Source organism: Pristis pectinata, chromosome 9 (assembly GCF_009764475.1).
Source record: "Pristis pectinata isolate sPriPec2 chromosome 9, sPriPec2.1.pri, whole genome shotgun sequence".
In the NCBI taxonomy this organism is placed as follows: domain Eukaryota; kingdom Metazoa; phylum Chordata; class Chondrichthyes; order Rhinopristiformes; family Pristidae; genus Pristis; species Pristis pectinata.
In genome coordinates, this window is record NC_067413.1 from 86,206,929 (window position 1) to 86,232,891 (window position 25,963).

A 25,963-nucleotide genomic window follows, 5' to 3' on the forward strand; every position below is an offset into this window, starting at 1 on the left:
TAGTAATCATTTTTGATAAGTCTAAAATACAATATTGTAAAGTTAAAGAATAGTTCTTAAGGTGTTCTTATGTCTGTGCTGATTGTTAGCATCGTTTCTTCTCCTTTTCTCCATTTAGTGCTTCTTTTAATAGATTTACCCATATCCCTCTTAAATCCATTATGTATTTTGCTTTGTTTTGGTGGGGCATTTTAATCCCTTGTAACACTTAGTTGCATTGAATCCCACAACAATTTCCAAATACACCTCTCTCTACTGCGATTTTCATGCTGCAGGTAATTATTTAAGAAAACAAGAAACTGAAACTAGATTTGAGAAAAGCTTTAAGCTTTTACATTCACACATGTCTGAGAATAGGCACATGCCATAAGTACATTTTGGTGAAACACTGAGTGACGATCAGAAACGTTATGGAATCAGACGAACTAAAACAGTGAAAATAATTTAGCTAAATAGAAATGCCAGAAAACTGTGCCGCAGAAACTGAGTAAACTGCAAACACAGCCAGCAGTAAAATAATATTTCACATATGGTGATGAAGTGATTAATCTATTACTGGATGAAGTTTTGGAAAGTATGTGGCACATTCAATAAACTGTGTGTTATTCTCCCAGCCAATGTGAGGTATGTCAGTATAGGATAAACACAACTTGATAATAAATTGGGAGAGAACAAAATAGGACTGATTTATTATATAGATGGAAACAGAAGAATTACAAAAATTCACAAAAAGATTAAGATTGTATTCATAACCATTAAAGTCGTAACTTGACAAAAAGGAAGTTAGATATTACTAAAGGCTAATCAGACTATTGGTAAACCCAAACACATTTCTGCTGACGAGTGCGTAGTGACAGGACAGTGGTTGAGGGTATCGATAGAAGTTGCTGTACTGACACCATAGTTGAATAGCAACATTAACGCTAATTTTAAACACCCTCCAAAATCCTCCCAACCTGCAGATGGCTGCAACTTTGGGAGATTTGGAAAGTAAAACTGGAAATTCAAATTTAAAAAAAAACTTCTTATGTTCACACTGTGCTATGCTTGAGTAAACAAAAAGAAAATTATTTTTATCAAGTGACGTGTTTCTTCAGCTTGGATGTTTCCGCAGTTGTATCAGTCAAAAGTGTATAACCTCTGAATTTTGAGAAACGCACAAAAGCTGCACCTTGTAGTACGTTTATTTTTCTTTTTAAATCAGGAAATATACACTCTTTATAGAAACAAAATCGTATCAGGTCATGATCTCTAATTTTATTCTCTTTGCTTTGAATCTTTGGTGTCCAGCAGCCCCAGAAGAGTAGCTTCAGCTTCCAGCAGAGTTGTATCAGTCTTGGCCCCAAGAAAGCGTGATGTCAGTTCAAGATCAACAAGCCTCAAACGTACTCTTGCTCCCCTCTGATACTTCCTAGACAAGAAAAAACAAAACTTGTACATTTGTTTTGTTACAAAACAGATTCCATGTACTGCTGAAATTAATGCCTCAACAGAAAAAAAAGGATACCTTTAATGTACAACATAAATTGTTCTATTTTGCTGGGCACTACATAACAAAAGTTACCAACAATCTTATTTTGAATTCTTGTAATTAAGATTACCAAAACAATTTTTACATTTAAAACAATTTGATGGTTTGAAAGTTTTTTTTTAAAAACACAAGTAATTACTATGCATAGAGTAATTAAATCAACATTACAGCAACCACAAGAAAAACTAGAAAAGAAAACCATCATGACAACCTGGTAATATAACCCAAATAAAATCACTGAAGTAACACGAGATCTCTCACACCAAAAGAAACAAACATACCACCTGCGGATTTTTCACAATGCAGAGACAAATATATTGCACACACGCTCACTGTGGTACACAGTGCTTTGAAATGCTCACTAAAACAATTTGATATGTCTCATGGATACAGGATTAAAAGAGGACATTTATTAAGGTACTCTTAATTATGTGTTGTTAACATCATACAAGTACAATAGAAAATAAAGCTTTGAGATTTTGATTTCACAGGATATGGAGCATTCTTGGGATTTAGTCTGATTTTCAATGTACCTTGTGATTGCATTTTTTTCCAATAGTAGAGAATCTCATAGAAAAGCTGCAGGTTCTCGCAGTTAATTCCATCAACTACCTCACAGCTCCAGCAACCCGGTTTCAATCCTGACCCCCGGAGTGCTGTCTGGGTGGAGTTTGCATGTTCTCCCTGTGACTGTGTGGGTTTCCTCTGCTGCTCAGGTTTCCTCCCACGTCCCAAAGATGTGCGGGTTGGTAGTTTAATTGGCCCACTGTAAATTGCCTGGATGTGTGAGTCAGTGGTAGAATCTGGGGGGGGGATGGGGGTTGATGGGAATGTGGGGAGAATAAAAAAAATTGGGATTAGTGTAGGATGACTGTAAATGGGTGCTTGATGGTTGGCATGGATTGGTGGGCCGAAGGGCCTGATTCTGTACTATATGCCTCTTTGGCTCTATTATCACTCCAGTTCTGGGTTGTCCTACGCAAGAACATATATCTGTTAAACTATAGAAGTGTCCAGTGCATCCTTCTCCAAGTAGGGTGCTTGGAATCACAATTAATAGGCAGTTCCAGTGCATTTAAGTTTGAATAAGTTCGTACAGGATGGACCAAGGAAGCTAAAGTTCACCAATTGCCCAATCTTGAAGCTGACAAATGGACTTAGATAAAGCTCTCGGTGCCTCCAGAACCAGCGAAGCTCAAATTAGGGTATTTTGCCAAAACTGTACAGGATTTTGGTGAGACCAAGCTTCAAGTATTGTTTATAGCTTTGTGTTATTTTTAATTTAAGGCAATGGAAAAAATATTCATTGGATTGATTCCAGGAATGAAAAGAATATTTTAAAAGTTCAAGGAGACTAGGCCTGGAGTTAGAATCAGCGAGGAGATCTTATTGAAGCATAAAAGATCACAAGGAGCTTGACATGGTTAATTTTGTTAAGGGTTTTCCCCTTGGGGGCATTATCTCAGGGTAAGTGGTAACCCATTTAAGAATGAGATAAGGAGAGATTTCTTCTTTCAAAGGGTTATAATTCTTTAAGTTCTTTAAATCAAACATATTGTCTATTTGAGTCCGAGAGAGATTTTTGGACAGTATGGAAATCCTGGATTATGGGGGCCCAAGCAGGAAAATGGAGTCAAGACCAGATCAAGTTTCATCATATTGAATGGGTGAGCAAGCTCCAGGGGCTGCATAGCGCATCACAACTCTTATTTCTTATGTCGTGTTCATGTACCATGCAAATGGTACACAAAGGTCAATCAGGAGCACTACATTACAAAACCTGGAACCAAGTCAAGGGGATACATTTCTGAACCAGTACAAAGTAACTGTAGAAATTACAATACGTGATTCTTAATACAGTGATCAATGGATTTTTCAGAGAAGTGGTAGAGGCAACAGCCCTAGAATTATGAGGACACTCAATACAGGAATGAAGATGGATCAAATGGCCTTCACCATCTTGTGAGATGCAGCTACAAGGTCTTTAAAATAAGTGAACAACCATATCACCTGCTTCAGAGTTCAGAATCACAGACATTTACAGCAAAGAAACATCAGTCTATCACAACTGTGTCAGTTCTTATTTCAGGTTGGAACTGAATGTGAAGAAGAAAAAAATAAAATAAGCAAACATCAAAATAGCTGCAATACAGTGATAAATTTTATGGCCAAATTAAAAATAATATACATTTGAAGTTAAACAAGTCTTGTATGCAACAACATTTCAGCTTGTTTTTTTGACAAAGAATTGACAGGGGAATTTATGCTGCTTTTAACTAAACCTCATTTTCTTAAGTTATTAATTTCATAGTAACAAAAGTCAAATTGAATGACAAATAATTTCCCACTGTTAAAATTTAAATACTGCTTATAGAAGATTTATTAATCCTGCTAACTAGTTCTTGCTTAGTGGAAAATAGCAGAAGCTACATGGACCATTTTTAGAAATATAAATTTCACTGTTTGAAAACACGAACTGACTTTAGAACATAGAACAGTACAGCACAGGATCAAGCCCTTTGGCCCACGATATCTGTGCCAACCATGATGCCAAATAAAAATAATCCCATTTGCCTGCACATGATCCAATATGCCTCCATTCCCTTCATGTTCATGTGCCTGTCTAAATGCCTCTTAAATGCCACAATCATGCCTGCTTCCACCCCCACCCCTGGCAGTGCATTCCAGGCACCAACCACTCTGTATAAAAAAAAATTGCCACACACATCTCCCTTAAATTTTCCCCTTCTCACCTTAAAGCTATGCTCTCTAGTATCTGACATTTCCACCCTGGGTGCCTACCCTTTCTATGCCTCTCATAATTTTACAAGCTCTTATCAGGTCTGTCAGGCCCAGACTTTGCTAAGATAGCCATGCTTTTCATTTGCTGCTTCAGTAAGGAAGGAATGAATACAGTAAAAAATTGAAAATTTATGCAGTTGTGATGTCTATCCAAAATATTTTTCTGGTTAGTAGTTACAAAACAATACTCATGTGGCATCACTACCAAAACTGTTTCAAACTTTACAATGAACAATGATATCAGACCTTTGCCCATATCTTACTGCAACTAATTCTTGGAAACCAAATCCAAATTTGAGCCCTTTTTAGTGTACATCTCCCCTCCCACCTGTGGCAAAAACCAGAATGTCTCAAACCTGCCAGCCTATTTCTACTTCTGAATATTCTTCATCACTCACCCATCTTGGTCTAAGTCCTGAAACCTCTGCCCAACAGCACAGTGGCAATACCTGCACCAAAAGGACTATGTGGTCAGCCTCGGTCAGCAATGCTCAGATCACAAAATGAACAAGTGGAAAAAAAAAACTCCTGCCGCCCTGACACTGCTGTAAAAATAATCTATTGTCTTGTTATTAATGCTAAACAAAAAGCATTATACACCTTTTTATTTTAGTGTGAATTTGGCTTCAGAAAAACACACATAAAGGAATGTATAAAACAAGGATATTCATTGAACGGATTGTAACATAATCAAGGCCAGTGATTTGGTTCCAACCCCCAAACAGTTAATAAAAGCTTCTAATAATAGTGTAAAGTAAAGCAAATGTTGATGAAACCAGGGACTAAAATGTGTTACATCACTATATAATAGGATGTTAAGGCATTTGGTAAAGATAAGCAGTTTAAATCTGAGGAATGCTCGCCATTTCAACTTGCATCAGTCAAGCGAGTTTTCAGTCAAATTTAGAGGAAAAAATGTGCTTCTGTTGGGCTTTTCTAAATTTATCCATAGTTTTAAGAGGTTTGTGTGGTGTTGTTTGCTTTCATGCCCTCTAGAGAATGGAGTGGCCAAATACAGGAGAAGGTTACACTTTTCTAAAAATTTGCTGGCAATTTCATACTAACTCAAAATAGCATTTCTCCAGATCAACATTTAAAACAGCACTTTGATCAGTGAGCCCAAATCAGCACTTCCTCTGACTCCAAAAAGATATAGGAAACACACTCTAAAATATGGAGGGAGTTTTGCTTCCTCCTCAGCAAATTTATAGTCAAAGGCAAATTATAAGATTACTGTGCCTGCAGCAGCCTAAGTCCACCCTCCACCCCGTTAGGCACAAAAATCCTTAATCTTCCAAACACCAAGGGTCCCGATGTTTGAGCATTAAACAGTTGAGCACCTTGCAGCCAAATGTACATGGGATTAAACTGTCGACCACGTCTTGGCATTTGGTTTTAAATTTCAATTACTTTGCTTTTGAACAATTCCTCTGAACTCCAAACCAAACACATCGAGACCAAGCCCTTATCTTGACTGCTCTTCTGCTGTATTTTCTCATCACCCACTCCACAAAACCAGCCCAGTGACTGAGCTTCCAGGACCAAGCAAAGGGCAATTAGATCCATTTCCACAACTGAGAGTAGGGATGCACAATGAAAACAGTTTTCTTTTATGGGGGCTTAATATCTGTTCCAGACAGTCTAAACATTTCCAGTGCTCAAGTCTTACTGCATTGGAAAGAAAACCATAGGAAATTGAGAACAAATGGATAAAATATATGCTTGGAAGAGAGTTTTTTTTTTAAAAGTTACTTCTAAGAATACTTTATTCATTTGTTGTGTATGTGAATTACCCATTTGTAACCAGTACAGCAACAGTCTTTATTCTGTTGCCAATTTCTATTTCAAGAGGTTGAGTGACATTGTGAACAGTGCCTATAAAAGACAACTGGTACAATGTATGTGATGCAATATACAATTATCCAAAAATCTTACCCAAAATAATACTGCATCTACAATGCTAAAAATTGGTACCATTATATTTTAAATATGGAATATGACAAGGGCAGTTAAAATGATCCATCACCATTTAGTTTACTGCCAGCAAATTCATAAATGAAATTAATTTAAATTCTACAGGTAATTTGCAGCATTAACAGCAACAACGTAATACTTTTAAGATGGGTGTAGTTTACAGTTGTTTAATCAAGACAACTGGGGGAGGGGAATAAAATTCTTATCGCAAAACTGGAAAGACAAAGGACATCAGATTTACTTTAATTGTCGAGTATACATTTATTGTTTTGAATCTTCCTCCTTCTGTGCCACACTCTCGATTCCCTTAGCAATGCACTGAATTCTTTTTTAAAAAAGCAATCTCTGATTCCTTGTAAAGTGAAACAGATATGATAAAGTATGTGAGACATTGAAGAAAAGGAATTGCAAAACAGACCATAAAACAAAGGAGTAAACAGCATTAGAATGGAAGAAACAAAAATAGATGCATTGGAAGAAAGGCAGAGAGGGAATTTTTTGACACAGATCAATCTATAAATGACAATTCTAATAACAAAGGGTTGATAAGCAGAAAATGGGTTATTTAATCAGGTCCCATGGAGAAATTCACAAGAAGGTGCAAAGAACCATTAGCTGGGAACATAAAACTGCACTGGCACAATTCAACAACTCCTGGAACTTTATTCAATGTAAAAAAAGCCAGAGATCACTGCATGACTCCAATGGTATCATGACATTTTTGTGTGTATGGTAAGCACATAGTTTCTCAGAACCTTTTGTGCAAAGCTGTATAACTGGGGCTTGAAAGAAGATTCAGAATGAAAAGTGGAATTTAGGTTTCAGCCTTGCCTGTGATTGGAATGAAAGAGTCATTTTTTTTTAACATGTACATGTGCTTGTTACACTTGTTGTAGCTCTGTTACGTTATTTGAAGTTATTTAAATTCAGATATAAATGTCGACTGTGTGCCCTCATAATAATCATTACAGGCCTACAACAAAAGCAAGGTGTTGTCAAACTAAGATCATTAGTTAGCTGGTAATCAAAATCAATTTTGCATAACTCTTGAATTTATCTACCTCAAACCAAACAGAAGTTTCAATACTAGTCTACTGCAATGAACTAATGTATTCAGCTTTCATACCTCTTGCATTACATTGCAGCCAGCTTGTGGGTAGCTCTTTCAAATATTCAAAGTGAAATCTCCTAAATTGAGTTTTAGTTTTTAAGAACCCATTACATCATTGTATCATGATCACAATAACTGTTCGTTTCATTGTTTTAGTAGTGCAGATTAGGTTTCACATCTGATTTTTTTCACAAAAAGATGTCATGTTTTGCTGGGTTTATTGTGGGCCTCATTTCTTCATCAGTGAGAAGCAATGTTGCAGTAAAGAATTCAAAACACATATCAATCAGACTATAGCATCAAGAAGTTAATAACTGAACAATTATCAAACTCTGGGAGAACTGTCACATCATTTAAAGAATACACTCAAATGACAATTTCTTTGGCTTTACATAGGATTCCAATTCAACTGCATATTTAAAAAAAGAGAATTATTCTTGTATATTTTAAGCATTATTTTTATTTCAGTACTTCACCGTAGATCATTAAAGTCAGCAAGGGCCTATTTCTTGTGCTGTTCACCAGGAGGAGAATCCTACCTCCAATCAGCACATCACTGGGACACTATTATGTGGAGAATGTGTAGATTTGGATCAATATGATAAAGACAACTAGATGTGACTCCTGCTGGACAATATGGTGTGCGAACATTAAGCATGGACAGGGTTTGGCTCAGTAAAGATTTGAAGAAGAATTGATGTCCCATCAAGTTACTGGAGGCATCCAATATCCTTAGGTCTGTTCCTCAGCTTGTGTTGTTGTCTTTAGGACAGAAAGAAAGAAAAAGGGGAAAGAAAGGTGTCCTAGATAAGATGGTGCTCTTCACTTCATTTTCATAATTTGCGATATCCTAAATGTTACGGATTAGGTTACTATTTGGTGAATGTCCCTTTAAGACATAGTAAAGGTGTGTGTGTGTGTGTGTGTGTGTGTGTGTGTGTGTGTGTGTGTGTGTGTGTGTGTGTGTGTGTGTGTGTGGCGTTATTATGACAACAACAGGAGATAACGACGTGCTGACGTTTTGGTTCAGTCAGAAAAGAGAGAGAGGAAGAGAGAGACACTGCCTGCTGGTCTCTGTATTGATGGATGAAAAACAATAACTGTGTCTGTCACTACAATCCACGTATGGATTTTTGGAATAATCTAGTGGAGTCCACTTTGTCATTGACCTGTAGAAGGAAACAAGTATTTGTGTGGAAGGCCATGTCTCGAATGCCTTTTGGGGTGGCAGATACTTCAGAACAAAGCAGTGGAGATCATCAGTGACTGAGGTGTCGTATGGGTTCCATCGTGGAACACTGGATTTCGTAATTTCTCTCTATTCTCTCTCTACATTTTATCTTCAGTCAATGGTGGTTTTTGCAAAAGCCTTTTGCTCACATTTCACTTTATGGTTTGCTGAACTGAACTTTGAGAACTATTCCTGGACCTGGAGTGTGGGAATTTGCCACACACATACTTTGAGTTTAGTTTTGGGGTTAATGTTTAATATCTAACATTTTTACTTTTAACATTCTAACATTTTTACTTTTATTTTTCTTATTATCATAAATAGTTATTAATAAAATAGTTTCTAACACTTATACATGACTCGGTGTATTTCTTTTGTTGCTGGTACATAACATAAAGAACAAGTGAATTATCGCAGACAATAAACAAAAATGAAAACATTTACAGAATCTTACAGTGTAGAAAAGGATCCTTTGGATTGTTAATTGTGGACCAGTGTCTTTCTCCACATAAGCTATTGCTTAATTATACTTTTTTTAAAAACTTGTTTTACCTTTTAATATTCCAAATAGTTACAAATGTGGATTATATAATAGAATATCTGCCGGCAACTGCACCACCTTACATGTGCTGTGTAGGGTTTGAATGTCTTTTAAAGATGCAGCTCTTCTGCCTCTGGGCAATATAACCCTTTTCACTGTGCCAAATTACAAGATAAAATGTCCAGCTAGACCAAACACTGACTGGACATCGGCTCTTCTCCCCTCTCTAGCAAATGCAACAGTAAACGAACATCTCTGCAGCCACACTATGAAAATATTCCTCATTAAATATCTGACTCAAAATCAGAACTAACAACTTATACAAATGCCAGTACTTATAAAGTTCAACAAAAATAAAGCTGCAATAGGCCAAATAACTGAATCAAACATAGATATGGATTCCTCGTAACATGCCTGCCATTTGAAGAATGTTCTGATTCCAACAAGCAAGCCTAGAAATTCGCCAATTCTGGATTTCCTCATTTCCTTTCAAAAAGGTTTGGACCACTTGTAGAGTTTCTTGCAGGGGTGGGAAGGGAGAGAAAGGGGAGCATACTTCAAACAAAACTACATATGCATGGGAAATATTTGTGACTGGAATGCAGTAAAGAAAATAAGTACAAATTAAAAGTTTAAGTATTTAACTCCGTGCAATTTTACCAATACTCAACTTTCTATTAGTCAGGATTGCTGGGATACAAAAAAAAGATGTGGGTCAATTGGAGAATAAACATTGCTGCACTGCAGTACCATAGTATTTTATTCTTACTGATTGAGAAGGTAGAGTTCAGTTTTCCCAGTGTATAGGATTACTGATGCACAATGTCCAGGTGATAATTTACTTAAATATAAACTACTACTTTTACAAACTTTTGAAAACTTTTCTCTATGTGTCTTTAGGTACCTATTGAAATTCCATCCACCTCCACATTAAAAAGACAACAAAGCATATTTGTTTTGATTGTATGATTTCAGTTACTCGAGAAACTAAAATACACAAGAGAAAAGGAATGCAACCTAACATGCTCAAAGGTGCCCGTTAGACCCTTATTATCCCAGATTAGTCTCTGCTGCTACTCAAGCAATAATATTGGTACAGAATTCCTAAACAAATCAAGCCAAGGTCTACTTAATACAGAAGTTGTTCAGTTAATACATATATAAACAGTTTAAATTAAACAGACCAGTTTCCTTAAAGAGTAAATGCAAGTTATTGTGTGGTATTTCACATACAACCCAGAACTGATACTGGTTAGGGACAAGAAAATAGGGCAAAACAAACCTCAAGTATTCACATGTTTGGTTTCCAGTGACTGAAGGGATAAGGGACAATGAACGGTGGAACTTTGATGGGGCATTTGAACTAATTTGGTCATAGAAACATTGGCAAGAAACAACTAAAAAATGTTTGACATAGAACATAGAACATAGAACACTACAGCACAGTACAGGCCCTTTGGCCCACAATGTTGTGCTGACATTTTATCCTGCTCTAAGATCTATCTAACCCTTCCCTCCCACATCCCCCCCCCCACCCATTTCTCTATCATTCATGTGTCTAAGAGTCTCTTAAATGTCCCTAAGTATCTGCCCCCACAACCTCTGCCAGCAGTGCGTTCCATGCACCCACCACTCTCTGTGTAAAAAAACTTACCCCTGACATCCCCCTTATACCTTCCTCCAATCACCTTAAAATTATGTCCCCTCGTGTTAGCCATTTTCGCCCTGGAAAAAAGTCTCTGACTGTCCACTCGATCTATGCCTCTTATCATCTTGTGCACCTCTATCAAGTCACCTCTCATCCTCCTTCTCTCCAAAGAGAAAAGCCCTAGCTCACTCAACCTTAAATGAAAGTTAAGCATAGGGTATGAGGTGGCCATCAATTTTCTACACATTTGACAAATAGAAGGAAGAAACTGAAATTATTCGAAAGCAACCTAATAATCTCAATACCTTTGCAGAGTTATATACAGTAAAACACTGAATTCAACATATAGTGCAATTGTAGGAAAACAAATGAACAAAATGTTGGCAAAATAGCAGCTTTCATTGTCTAGCTTATTACATGGGAGTGCTTCAAATGTATGAAATGCTGGAACAACAGGTTCCTGTTTGAAGAAAATAAGCATCCTGTGCACCAACAACTTCAATACACATTTAATGTACATTCCATGTGATTCTGAAGCTCTTGAAATTTTAGCTTCTAATATTCTGGATACCACACAAGTACATACTCCTGATTTTTCACAAAGATGGGTGGTAGGAAGGGGGAGAGGTGGTGGGAAGGGGGAGAGGGGGGGGAGAGGAGGGGGGGGGGAGAGGGAGGGGGGGGGAGAGGAGGGGGGGGGAGAGGAGGGGGGGGAGAGGAGGGGGGGGAGAGGAGGGGGGGGAGAGGAGGGGGGGGAGAGGAGGGGGGGGAGAGGAGGAGGGGGGGGAGAGGAGGGGGGGGAGAGGAGGGGGGGGAGAGGAGGGGGGGGGAGAGGAGGGGGGGGAGAGGAGGGGGGGGAGAGGAGGGGGGGGGAGAGGAGGGGGGGGGGAGAGGAGGGGGGGGGGAGAGGAGGGGGGGGGAGAGGGAGGGGGGGGGGAGAGGAGGGGGGGGGGAGAGGAGGGGGGGGGAGAGGAGGGGGGGGGAGAGGGGGGGGGGGAGAGGAGGGGGGGGGAGAGGGAGGGGGGGGAGAGGGGGGGGGGAGAGGAGGGGGGGGGAGAGGAGGGGGGGAGAGGAGGGGGGGAGAGGAGGGGGGGAGAGGAGGGGGGGAGAGGAGGGGGGAGAGGAGGGGGGGAGAGGAGGGGGGGAGAGGAGGGGGGGAGAGGAGGGGGGGGGAGAGGAGGGGGGGGGAGAGGAGGGGGGGGGGGGAGAGGAGGGGGGGGAGAGGAGGGGGGGGAGAGGAGGGGGGGAGAGGAGGAGAGAAGGGGGAGAGTGTGGGGTGTGGGGGAGAGAGCGGGGTGGGTAGGGGAAAGTGGGCAAGTGAGTGGGTGAGGGCAAAAGTAAAGGCTGGGTTGGGTGGGGCAGGAGAGAGTAGATTGGGTATGGTGAGAAGGGGAAAGCTGGATGGGGGGAGCTGAGAGCCACAGAAGAAAACGAGAAGTGGCTAGGATGGAAGTGCCCAAGTGGGTGTAGGGGTGAGGTAGAGGATAAAGAAGGGAGAATACAGGGAAGTTTGATGGAGATGCTTATGAATTAGATAGGAAATGTGGCAGGAAATCCCCAGCCAGAGCATCAACAAGGAATAACACACAGGACATTTATACTTCCTGCAAGGATGATCTCATTGAAAGTTGCCACCTGCTGAGACTTGCCACACTCAACAGCACCACTTAGAACCACATGCTCTAATCATCTTAATTAGCAGGCAGCACAAAGTTATCATGCTGCCTGCATTGGAAGGATCAGACTAGAGTTAATGTCACATCTATAATCCCAATGCCCACTTTTGGGGAACTATCAAAATTAGCTCCTTATATTTTATGGATGGTTATAGTCTACTCTACACAGACAACTGTTGGGATCGATAGTAAAAATATGGGGAAAGCCTGGTACAAGATCAATAACGAAATAGCGTGAAAGGTAAATTTCACATTGACATTTCATTCGGTAATAAGTAAGATTCATTAATAGAGATTTTGGGACCCTTCCACTGATATATTTCACTCTCACAGACAACTGTTGGGATGGATAGTAAAATATGGGGAAAGCCTGGTACAAGATCAATAACGAAATAGCGTGAAAGGTAAATTTCACATTGACATTTCATTCGGTAATAAGTAAGATTCATTAATAGAGATTTTGGGACCCTTCCACTGATATATTTCACTCTATCAGGGTATTTAGACAGGTCAGAAAGGGAAGTGGGAGACAGAGAGAAAAAAAAGATAAGAAATCACAGGATAAGTAATAGTTCTAAGACAAGTAAAAGGGAAGAGAATATTAATATTCAGAATATGTGCCTTAGGGCCAGAGGAAAAGGGGAAAACTAATAGGTATGAAGTAATTAAAATGGGAAACAATTTATAAAACATGTGAATAAAATATATAAGGAAGGCACATTAGGTTAAGTTTCACCCATAAGTATCCTTTTTATTACAAAATATGTGTTGTAGCGGTTTGCTACCGCGGAATAAAACAAGACTCTACTCGGAGGATTGCCAAACAGAAACTGGTTTATTTTCCCGCCTTGTGCGGGCCCTTTAAGGGAGGAAAAACTCCCGCCCAAAAAAAACCGGCAATGACGTAAGTCCTACGTCATCAGGACTTTCCCGCGCGTGGGTTCTCCCCGTCGCTCGGAAAGACCAGGCCCGCCGCCATCTTGGGCCTCGTCGCTCTGACGCCGCGCGACCCGACTGCCGAGCCGGTTCGCCCGACTAGACGGTGAGTCGCCACAATGTAATATAAAGAACAAGTTGCACGGAATTGCAGGCAGAAATTCACAGTGGAGATATGACCACCAATTAGACTGCCATCAGAGGGAATGTAAAATCAGCACAGAAAATACAGAGAGGCAGTGGAGGTAGTAGCCTTCGTTGTAGGGAAGATATCAATGCTGAGAGATGTAACGAAGGGTTATCAGACAGTGAATATTGAAAAGATTTAAGAAACAAAAATATTGAAGGCAGGTGGGTTTTCTGAACATTGCTCCCAGAAGCAGCTGTGAAATGCAGAGCTTAGACAAGCATAAAGTAAAGGCAGAATGGCTTTAACGTTTGTAAAAATTAGGGTAGGCACTCTAGATTGCATTAGAAACGTAGTGAATTTCTTGGGTCTGTTCTGAATAGGTTTCTGCAATAGTCAGACAGCCAATATTAAACTTAGTAATGAGCCAGTTCACAGCTTAATGGTGCATGAGTATTTACCTAACAATGATCATAATATGATGCTGTTCCATATAGTGTTTGAAAAAAGAACAAATGGTTAGTGAAGAGTTTAAAAAAATAATGTGATTCAGAGCCAGTTTATGCTCCCAAGGGACACAAACCCTGGCTGTGCAAAAGCAGCAGCCATGGATTTCAGAAGTGGTAAGGGACAAGATATAAATGGAAAGAAAAAGCATTCAAAACCAGCACATATCCCAGCAACTGCAAGAGGTTTAAAACAAAAGCAATGCAATAAAACAGACATTAAGAGCTTCAAAGACAAAGCATCAAAAGAAACTTGCAGATAATATAACAATCAATACTTTAAATTTAGTAAGAAAAGATGGTCAGGAGCAACATGGGAAACTAATAAGTAGATTTTGTGTCTGGAACATGTGGGCAGTTACTTGCTACAGGCCCTGCTGCAATTTAAACATTACATAAAGATCTAACATGCCATATTCCGCTTTCATCCGAAACATAGTGCATTTGTGAAAATTGACACTGCAGATTTGTAGCAGTATTTATGTATTCTATCTTCATAGTTACAGATTTTGATTAATCATTTGATTGATATTCAATAAAGCTCAGCTTTGGTGATAAAGTAAAATGGCAACTTGGAAATTATTTTGAATCAATTATTCATAACAGATCAAGAGGATGGCATGAAATAAACACAAAAAGTGCTGGAAATACTCTGCAAGTCAGGCCGCATCTGTGGGAAGAGGAATGGAGCTAACCTTGCTGGGAAGAAGACAAAAGCTGCAGCGAGGGTGGGAAAGGGGCTGTCTCTGATTGGGTCTCCCCATGGATAAACTGGTTCTCTGGTAAATGAGTGAATGGGAGCAGTTAGAGAGCGAGAACATAGACAAAAAATGTGGGAGTTGCAAAATGCAGAGCAGGAAGCCATGCCCAGCAAGTCAGGCTGGGCATGTCCTCCAGTCCCAGAGGACTAACAAAGAAAAAAGAAAAAAAATAGAGAAAAACAATCAACCTAAGCCCATACCACAGATGGACGACTGTTACAGACAGAAATCAAGAGGATAGCATGCCAGTCATCAATGCTGGAATTCAATATTGAATTTGGGACAAGGATTCACCAAGGTTAACAAGGAAAACATTAACACCACTACATCGCCAGATTCCCACAGCTACGCTGATTATACTTCTTCCCACCCTACATTCCATTCTTTCAGTTTCTCTTTCTCCATCACCTTTGCTCCAATGATGAGATATTTCATACAAGTGCCTCTAAAACGTATTCCTTATTCCTTAAGGGTTCTTTCCCCTCTCCTGTAGTGGACAGGGCCTTTGACCGCAATTCATCTATTTCCAGAACCTCTGCTCTCACCCCTTCTCCTCCTGGATGGAGCAAGAACACAGTTCCCGTGGTCCTTACCATTAACCCCAACAGCCTCCTTATTCGATGGACCACTGATCCACAATTTCTGCCAGCTCCAACAAGATTCCACCACCAGACGCATATTCCTCTTCCCTCCTGTTTAAGCATTTTGAAGGGGATTGCTCCCTTCCCTTACTCCCTGGTCTGCTCTTCTGACCCCCCACCCCCTTTCCATGCCCCATTGCACTTGCCCATGCAGCTACAAGAGGTGCAATAGAAGCCATTTCACCTCTTCTCTTCCCACCATCCAGTGATCCAAACGGTCTTTCCAGATGAAGCAGCGATTCACTTGCACTTTCTTTAAGCTGGTGTACTGCATTCCTGCAACGTGGTCTCCTCTACATTGGAGAAACCAAATGCAGATTGGGTGATCACCAGTGCTCAGGTGGCAGGAGTAGCCCTGGCTTACAGTTGCTTGCTACATGAATTCCCAATCCCACCCTGACCTTTCTGTCTGTGGCCTTCTGCACTGTTACAACAAGGCTCCAACATAAGCTTGAGGAGCAACACCACATCACCCATTTGGGTATATTGCAGCCTGCAGGAGTCACTGTCAGATTCTCCAAGTTTAGACAACATGCTCTTTCTTCTCATTTGTATGAGGAATGCCCATGTTTGCCAGTCGTAACTTTTTTTTCCTTTTTCTTTGTATAGTCCTGCATATAGATTTCCATAATCCTGCCTCCGAAGAATAAACTGTTGGAGGGCACAGCCTCAGAATAAAGGGACATCCCTTTAAAACTGAGATGAGGAGGAACTCCTTTAACCAGAGGGTGGTGATTGGTAAGGGGTTAAGGATTACGGGGAGAAGGCGAGAGAATGGGGTTGGGTTGGAAAAAAATCAGCCATGATTGAATGGCAGAGCAGACCTCGATGGGCCAAATAGCCTAAGCCCTGCTCCTATATCTCATGGCCTGCTAAACTTGTGCCAGTAGGCCAGACTTGGTGACATTACACAGACTATAAACATTAGCAACACATTATACAAAGCAGCTTAATCTGATTTTACCTGCCAAGTTATCTCACCCTAACAGAGAATTTCTCTTCATTCAACCCATTGTCTTCCCCCCACTTTCTCTGCTACTTAGACTGGTCAAGGGTCCCAGATCTGAAATGTTAACTGTTTCTCTTTTCCACAGATGCTGCCTTGAATTTTTCCAGCATTTTCTGCTTTATTTTCAAATTTCCAGCAACTGTTTTCTTTTTACTTTCAAGAAAAACATCAATAATGATGAAAAAAAAAATTCAGTCCTCATGATCCACTAATTTGCCATCTGTAGATTTGTGAGGTTGGCCCTGGCTCCATTTTGTTTTTGAACAAATGTATCTATAGTCATGCACACATTGAGGAACCAATCATTTTCTATATAAACCGTATCAATATTTTAGACCATAAGCCAATAAGATATAGGAGCAGAATTAGGCCATTCAGCCCATCGACTCTGCTCTGCCATTCAATCATGGCTGATTTTTTTCAACCCCATTCTCCCACCTTCTTCCTGTAACCCTTAACCCACTTACTAATCAAGAACCTATCAATCTCTGCCTTAAATACATCAAATGACTTGGCCTCCACAGCCCTCTGTGGCAACGAATTCCACAGGTTCACCATTGTCGGGATGAAGAAATTCTTCCTCATCTCAGTTGTAAAGTGACATCCCTTTATTCTGAGGATATGCCCTCGGATCCTAGACTCTCCTACTAATGGAAACGTCCTCTCCACGTCCACTGGTGTCCAGGCCTTTCAGTATTCGGTAGGTTTCAATGAGATTCCCCCTCTCCTTCTCAACTCTATTGAGTACAGGCCCAGAGCCATCAAATGCTCCTCATACATTAAGCCTTTCATTCCTGGGGATCGTTCTTGCGAACCTCCTCTAGACCCGGTCCAGGGCCAGCACATCTTTCCTTACATACAGGGCCAAAAATTGCTCACAATATTGTAATGCGGTTTTGACCAATGCCTTTATAAAGCCTCAGCAGTACATCCTTGCCTTTCTAGTCCTCTCAAAATGAATGCTAACATTGCATTTGCCTTCCTTACTGCCAACTTGCAAGTTAACCTTAAAGAAATCCTGAACTAGGACTCCCAAGTCCCTTTGCACCTCCGATTTCTGAATTCTCTCCCCATTTAGAAAATAGTTTACACCTTTTCTTCTTCCTACCAAAGTGCAATAACCCCACACTCCCCCTACGTGTATTCCACCTGCTACTCTTTGCCCACCATCCCAACCTGTCAAGTCCTTCTGCAGTCTCCCTGCCTCCACGACACCACCTGTCCCTCCACCTATCTTGGTATCCTCTGCAAACTTGGCCACAATGATATTGGTTCCTTCATCGACCTCATTAACATAATAAAGTGAAAAGTTGCGGTCCCAACACTGACCCCTATGGAAACTCCACTAGTCACTGGCAGCCACCCCCCTTTATCCACACTCTCTGCCTTCTGCTAGTCAACCAATCTTCTATCCATGCTCATTTACTGGAATGATGCTTGGATGTTAAGAGTTTGATTACAAGGAGTGACTCCACAATCTTTTCAAGATAATAAGATGGACAGATAGGGTAAATAGAGTGAAACTATTTCAGATGGAAGGGGTCTAGGACTAGGGGATATATTATGAAGTTTGGATCCAGATCTTTTTAAGAGCAAAATGAGAAACACTCCATACACACAAAGCTATAAACTGACTGGTACCAATAGCTCTTCCACAAATAGCTATTGATGCTAGTCAATTCTTAAATATGATCACTAAATTCTTGTTTACTAGAGGAATTAAGGAATATTTGGTAAAGAGAAGTATGTATTTTATTACATGAGCCATCATGTCAATAAATAACTTAAGGAGCTAAATGTCCTAATTATGTTTGTATGTGCCTTTAAGTAATGACCCAGCCCATCTATTCCTGCCAGCTAGAGCTTATAAAAGGAAAAGACAATGCCCGTATTTCTAGTCATTCCTCAATATATGATCTTGAGAATTCTTTCATCAAAATGAACGAAAGCATCCTTAATAAAATGCAGTTTACGACCAATGTGAAATATCAGAATTGTACGTAAACCAGAGAGCTCAGTTTGGAATACCGTCAACTTTAAGTCAGAAGGTTGAGATTTCAAATCTTACTCTGAGGCTTTGTGTACAAGAATCTAGACTGTAACCCAATGCAGTACTAAGTGAGTCCTACAATGTTGAAGATGCGATTTTTCAGAAGAGACATAATCCAGTGTGCCTTCTATTCTATCAAGTGGACCAAAAAGATCCATTCAAAATCAGAGTAGGGGAGTCATTCTGATGACCTGGCCAATAATTATCCGATATTACTAAAATATTTTATCCAGTCATTCCAGCAAAGTTATATATGTGCAAACTTGCGGTGGCAAACGCCACATTTCCTACACTTATATAATGGAGGAGGGATGGGGATGCTGGGGGAGGAAATGAAGAGTAGTGGGAATGGAAGAAAATGGACCTGAAGGAAATCTGTGCAAGGGGGAATAGCCACAATGTTAAGGACACAAGCCTTATTTCCTCAAATATCAAACAGTTCTGTCTTATTGAGTCTCAAATAAATAGTGAATAAAAATTCACGTTTCCTCCATGTCTGTCTCACCACCTCCCCCCAACACCTGCCTCTCCCCAGACAGGACAGCAAGAGCTCCCCTGGTCTCCACCTTACACCCCACCAGCCTCATCAGCGAACACATTATCCTTCACCTTTTCTGCCAGCTCCAACCAATCACATCATCTCCTCTCCCCCCTTTCTGTTCTCCGCAGGGACCACTCCCTTCGTGACGCTCTGGACTCTCTACACATCAGGAGGTGTAACACCTGCCCCTTCACCTCCTCCCTCACCGCCATCCAGGGAATTAAGCAGCCCTTCCCCATGAGGCAGAGATTTGTCTCTGCGCATTTTCCAACCTCATCTCCTGCATTTGGCGCTCATTTTGTGGCCTCCTCTTCACTGGTGAAGACAAGCATAGAAAAGGTAACCGGTTTGTGGAGTACGTGCACTCTGTTCACAACGATCAATCACCAATGTTCTCCTCCCACACACACTCACCTGTCCACCGAGTTTTCTTCTCTGTTTGTTCACCTTACTCATCCCCTCCCCCATCTGACTCCATCTGCCCATCATCCCCTCCACATCTGGTTCCATCTATCACCTACCAGCCTCTGTCCCCCCACCACCCAACTAGTCCAGCCATATACTGGCCATCGTTCCCATTTCCTCAGTCCCAATGCAGGTTGTTGACCCAAAATGTCAACATACACCTTTTGCCTCCACAGATGCAGCTTGACCCACTGAATTAGTCCAGTGTTCTATTTTTTGTTCCAGATTCCAGCATTTGCAGTCTCTTTCTATCTTCAAAATAATGCAGCAGTCTACTCAGATGCATGAAAATTTCATTTCAATTTAAACCAAAGATTATGGTACAAAAAGTTGTACCATAATGGTACAAAATAGGCAATAAGGTGCAAGGTCATAACAAGATCGATTGTGAGGTCAAGAGTCCATCTAGTATGATAAGATGGACTCTTGACCTCACAATCTATCTCATTATGACCTTGCACCTTATTGTCTACCTGCACTGCACTTTCTCTGTAGCTATGACACTTTACTCTGCATTCTTGTATTGTTTTACCTCATGCTACCTCAATGCACTATGTAATGAATTGATCTGTATGAATGGTATGCAAGACAAGTTTTTCACTGTACCTCGGTACAAGTGACAATAATAAACCAATAAGGTTAGTTGCAAACAAAATTGTCTAATTTTTTGAAAAACTGCCATGAACTAATTCACAAGGTCCAAATGGCTTGGAAGTTCACATAATACTAGAAGTTATGCAATCCACCCCGAGGCTTTTAAGTAATCCTGTTATAAACTCAATAACAGCACAGCAACAAATCTAAAGAAAAACAAAGGACTGCAGATGCTGGAATCTAGATTAAAAAAACAAGATGCTGGAGGAACTCAGCAGGTCAGGCAGTATCCATGAAGAAGAGTCCTGACTCTGCTGAAGAAGGGACCTGACCCGAAATGTTGACCGTCTGCTTTTCTCCACGGATGCTGGCTGACCTGCTGAGCTCCTCCAGCATCTTGTTGTTTTTTCAACAAATCTAAAGAAACCAGTTTTGGGAAAAGCTTCCTAATAGGTTCTTGTGTTTGCAACAAACAATCTGCTGGAGGAACTCAGTGAGTCAAGCAGCATCTATGGAAGGAAAGGAATTGTTGATGTTTCAGGTCAAAATCCTGTATCAGGACTATGCATCAGGTCCTAATTCAGAGTTTCGAACCGAAACGTCGACATTTCCTTTCCTCCCACAGATGCTGCTCGACCCACTGAGTTCCTGCAGCAGATTGCTTGTTGCTCTAGATTCCAGCATCTGCAGTCTCTTGTGTCTCCAGGTTCTTGTGTATGTTGTATCTATTAACAGCTAATTTTTATTGCAGGTCAGCTATCTTCAACCTGCTGGAAGAGTAAGTGTTGATGGCCGAGAAATTCAACTGCGATTAACTCACTAAAACAACTAACACGTTAACGTCAGTAATGTCTGAACTGTCAGCCCTTATCTTTCCAGATTGGAAGGTGCCAAAACAGCAGATTCGCTCAGAGATTACCCACCTGCTCACCACACTACTAGGAGCAAGAAGTCTCTATGTTTTTTGTTGTGGGTGGCCTTCGCTGGCAGTAATCCAGACTCCAATGGCATTTTGTTTTAATAACATGAGGATTGCCAAGTGGCAGGCAGCCCTGGTTGAATGAGACTCTGGGGAAGAACAAGGTCTCAGGTTCAGTCTGGGATGCCTGGGAGCAATGGGGGGGGGGGGGGCACGATGTGATGGTGGGGATCTATACTACATGGTCTGAAAGTGAGGCAAACCAGCTCAGAGCAAAGACACTGGACTTAAATCAGCACAGACTCCAACATAGGAGTCAAAGTCATATGCCATGATCTCCCCACCACTTGCCCTTTGAAATACTGGCAGGGGCAAAATATATGGCTAATTCCTACTGTCCATAGCTGATGAATGCAATAATCAGCAGGTAAAAATTGTCCAATTCAAAACACAGGTGTCAGAACCATAGTCCAAATGAAGAGGTCTTAATAAGTGACTGAGCAACAAAACAACATAAACTGACAAACTGTGCTTTAGTGTGCAAGCAGCACCATTCATTCCACTAATGCAAGGAAATAAATTTTTACAGAATTATGAAGAATTATAAAGATATCCAAATACCTAACCAATCAAAAATCAAAGTAAACAAAGAAATAGCCAAAAAATTATCAACTCAATTATCTATCAAAATAAACATTCTAATTGGTATGGAGTTAGCAAATTAAACACTCAATATACAAATAAATATTTACTCAATTGCCTGTATAAAGCAAGGATAGGATTTGACTTTGAGGCTGGACCTCATGAGGAGACTGCAGCAGTGCAGGATTCAACAGAGGGAGAAAATATCAAATGCTGTTGAGAGTTTGGTAGGGTCAACAAGCCTTTGCCAAGCAGCACTCTTTGTAGCTATTACTGTCAGGTAAGAAGCCAGCGAATGGCGTGCTGACCCATTGACAGTGATTGATTGACTGCCCTTTAATCACCGTTAATGTGTGCCTTGAACTCAAATGCAAACAGCCACAGTAATCTTATAATATGCCAACTGCATTTTAAGAAATACTTAAAAAAAACATCTAAAAGGCACATCTGACTGCAGATGGTGAACTTTGACCCTCTGCCAGGATGCTCGAGGCATAAGGCAGTAACAAGGCATGGGCCTCTTATCACATGGCTAACCTGTCTCTCATTGCCATTTCCTCTGACTACAACCAGCGCTAATTTAATTTATTTGCTGGTTGGAGGTGAGGTTAATAGTGATAATCTACTCGACACATCCCAGAGAAGCAGGACTGTTCCCAAAGTGGATGTGGAGAGAAGCAAAACAAGAAGTGGTTTGAAAGATGCAAGGAGTTGCTGACATTCAACAGAACCTGAGATCAAAACATCCCATATTCTCAGCATTCGTGGGCCACATTGCTGCAATTCCAGTATGGAGATGATGATGTCCAGCAATAACAACTTAAGGTAAATCACAGCTCATACCAGGGGCCCCTTTAGTTTCGAACGAACATCCAATCTGTATTTGCAGAACATGACAATTTACTGAAAATGTCTCAACCAAAAATACCCATCTCCACTTGTCCACATTAAAGCTAGTGTTGGCCTAAATGGCTGTAGTGTGAAAATGCAACTCCCTTCCCTTCGATACAAGCAGAGGGAAAAGGGTCAATTTTATCACTCATTAGTGTCATGGTCAATGTAATTAAAATAGTGATTAACTCACAATTAACCCTATTAATTGTACAGTTATTCACAATTAATGTATTTTAAATTGCTTGATAGAACTACACTGTAGCCTTTGTCCAAACATGCAGAAAAAGCTGATCTCAAGAGGCAAGATGACATCCTTAATACAGCATGAAGACAGGCCCTTTAGCCCAACTTGTCCATGCTGACCAAGATGTATATCCAAGCTAATCCCATTTGCCTGCATTTGGCCCATATCCCTCTCAGCCTTTCTCCCTCTCAGCCTTTCCTATCCATGTACCTGTCTAAATGTCTTTTAAACATTGTAATTGTACCTGCCTCTACTGCTTCCTCTGGCAGTTTACTCCATATACCCACTACCCTCTGTGTTGAAGGTTCCCCTGAGGTCCCTTTTAAATGTTCCCCTTTCACCTTAAATCTATGTGCTCAAGTTTTAGACTCCCCTACCCTGGGAAAAAGACTGTGACCATCCACCTTACTACTGCCCATCATGATTTTATATACCTCTAATAAGGTCACTCCTCAACGTCCTATGATCCAGGGAAATAAAGTCACCTATCCAGCCTCTTCACTAACTCAAGCCCTCCAGTCCCGGTAACATGCTCGTGAATCTTTGCTGCACCCTCCCCAGCTTCAAGGCACCATTCAGAATGTAGCATCAAGGAGCCGTAGTAAAAATGAAGTCAATGAGAATCAAGAGGAAAATTCTCCACTGTACAAAAAAAATGGCTGTGGTCACTGGAAGCTGATCATCTCAGTCCCAGGATATTGCCGGTTACCGAGACAAGTTCTTAGGCCCAACTTTTTTCTGCTGTGTCATCAGTGACCTTATCTCCTTAATATGATCAAAAGTGGGAATGATGACACAGTGTTCAATTCCATTCAAAGCTCTGCAGAAAATGCAGCAGCCCATGCCTGCACACAGCTGAACCTAGTCAACATTCAGGCATGGATTAGTTAAGTGGCAAGTGACTGTTGTGACACACAATTCCCAGACAAAGGCCACCTCATCAAGAATGCCTCTGACATTCAATGGCATTACTATTGCCAAATCACCCATCGTCAATGTCCTGGGATTCACTATTGGCCAGAAGCTGGATCAGTCACAAAAGCCGATTCTCCAACATCAAGTCAAAGGTTGCGTGATTCACCTCATGATCCCCCAAAGCTTTTCTGCCATCCACAAGTAAGGAGTGTGAAGGAATCCATATGCCTAACAACAAGCTTGATACCATCCAAGACAAAGCAGCCCAAGTTGTCAAGGACACCATGCACCATCATAAATATTCACTCCCTCCAAAACTGGCTCATCATGGTTCAAGTGTGTACCATGGCAAACTTTTTAAACAGCACTTTCCAAACTCATGACCTCTATCACCTCGAAGGACAAAGGCAGCAGACACCACCTTCAATTCTCTCCCTAGTCCTGACTTTAGAAACTTTTTTTGCCCCTGTCTTCTCCTAAAGGTATTGCACAATTGACAGGCTACAGTACCCTGTGTGCCAACTACCCTTGAATACCCAAGCATCTACTCTTCTTGTACAAGTTTGGCTAGAATCAGGAGATACTTGACCAACATGCACCTCAACTATTTCCAGACCCAGATCTAAGCTCAACTGACATCACTTTCATTTTGCAATAGAGATCATAGCCACAGCAGTTGTTCATGATGCCCAGGGCCACAACTGTACTGGCTAGAACAAAGCAATTTCACTGGCATCACACATCGATGTCTGGCTTTCCAATACAATGGAAGTTTTCCAGGGAAATCAAATAGCAATTATTCCTTCTGTTAATCCTTGCTAATGCAGTGTACAAACAGACTATAGAAACAAATCTCCTTAATTAGCTAATTGTTTTCAAATATTTCACAAATCAACCCAAAAGTTAAAAGAGACTGCAGCAAGTATTTTAAGTGCTCTTTTGACACTGAATAGCAACAAAGTATGAATACAGAATGATTACACCCATATTAAGACGCATTCAGGTTATATTTCTGTACAAGCATTATATTGCAAAACCTAGATCACTCCCAACACTCACCTCATTTATTGTGTTTTCTAACTCCTTTTACATTTTAATTTCTAATAATTCTTCATTTGCAGGACAGTATCTCATAACAAGTGCTGTTCTGATTTTATAGATGAAACCCACACATGCTGAAGATGTAAATCAAATGTCAAATCCTTTCCCTGAGATGAGTGTCCCAAAGACATTCCCATCCAAAGGTCCTGCTGAGAGCTGATGAAACCTCTCCGACATCAGACACATCAGCTCGAGTGTCTGCCACCACCCACTCCTGTTGTAAGGTTTGCATCCTAACCTCTCCACACCTTGGCGTCTTCTCAATGATAACACCATTTTACTGCTTTTGGTTGACAGGTTCATCAATATTTTTCCAACAGCAGCAGCAGAATCTGCCTGAAATCATTCAAAATCTGATCCATTTCCCATTTTAAATTTGCCCCAATTATAACATCTGAACCAATTCCAAAGAACACACACCCACAGGCAATAATAAATAATTGTACTATTTACATTTCTTTTGAGCAATGGAATGCAAGGGGAGTGGGTGCAGGATGATGTGGTTATTGAGCCTAGGCACAAACCAGACCTAGGACAGGTTTGTTAGAAAGCATATGCGTTTTCAACTTAGTTCCCTATCAGCAAAATTCCTCAGCTGAAAACTGCTAGCAATACAGTGCAATTTAAAAGCAGATCTGAAACTTCTTTCAGTATAGCTTATGCAGGAAACTAACATTTTCAGTTGTGGCAGCTCAATGAAGTTGGGTTAAAGAACATATTGGAGAATAATGCGGTAAATTTCAGTCTTATTGTTTCATTTTGTAGGGTCCCTAACCGAACTGATATCATGTTGATACCAGTCACTAAAGGTGGCAAATGATTCTATTCCCCCTCCTGGTTTTAGAAACACAAAGAAAACCAAGATCAATAAATACAAAGATTTAGTGGAGTTTCTAACTAGTCTAAACAGAAGGCCTCCATTAAATATCCTTGAACAAAATTGCCCACTCTGTATAGCTGACTAGAGAGACAATAGTCTAAACAAAACATATAAATAACTTGAATCTAAAAGCAGCAAAAGACGCAGCAATTATCTTTCAATGTGAGGGGATTGTCCTGGAGAGATTACCTGTAAATTTTTGATCAAATTATTAAATCTTCAAA

The 25,963-nt window shown here is 40.6% G+C and overlaps 1 protein-coding gene across 1 annotated transcript in view; it reads right to left on the reverse strand.

The window, feature by feature from the left end:
- Nucleotides 1-1,166: 1,166 nt before the first annotated feature.
- tpd52 (tumor protein D52) overlaps nucleotides 1,167-25,963 on the reverse strand; it is a 156,548-nt gene continuing 131,751 nt past the window's right edge. Inside the window, exon 8 of the mRNA XM_052023279.1 lies at nucleotides 1,167-1,411. Within this exon, the coding sequence (XP_051879239.1) occupies nucleotides 1,258-1,411 (154 nt within the window). The 3' untranslated portion in view covers nucleotides 1,167-1,257. The remainder of the gene's footprint in view (nucleotides 1,412-25,963) is intronic.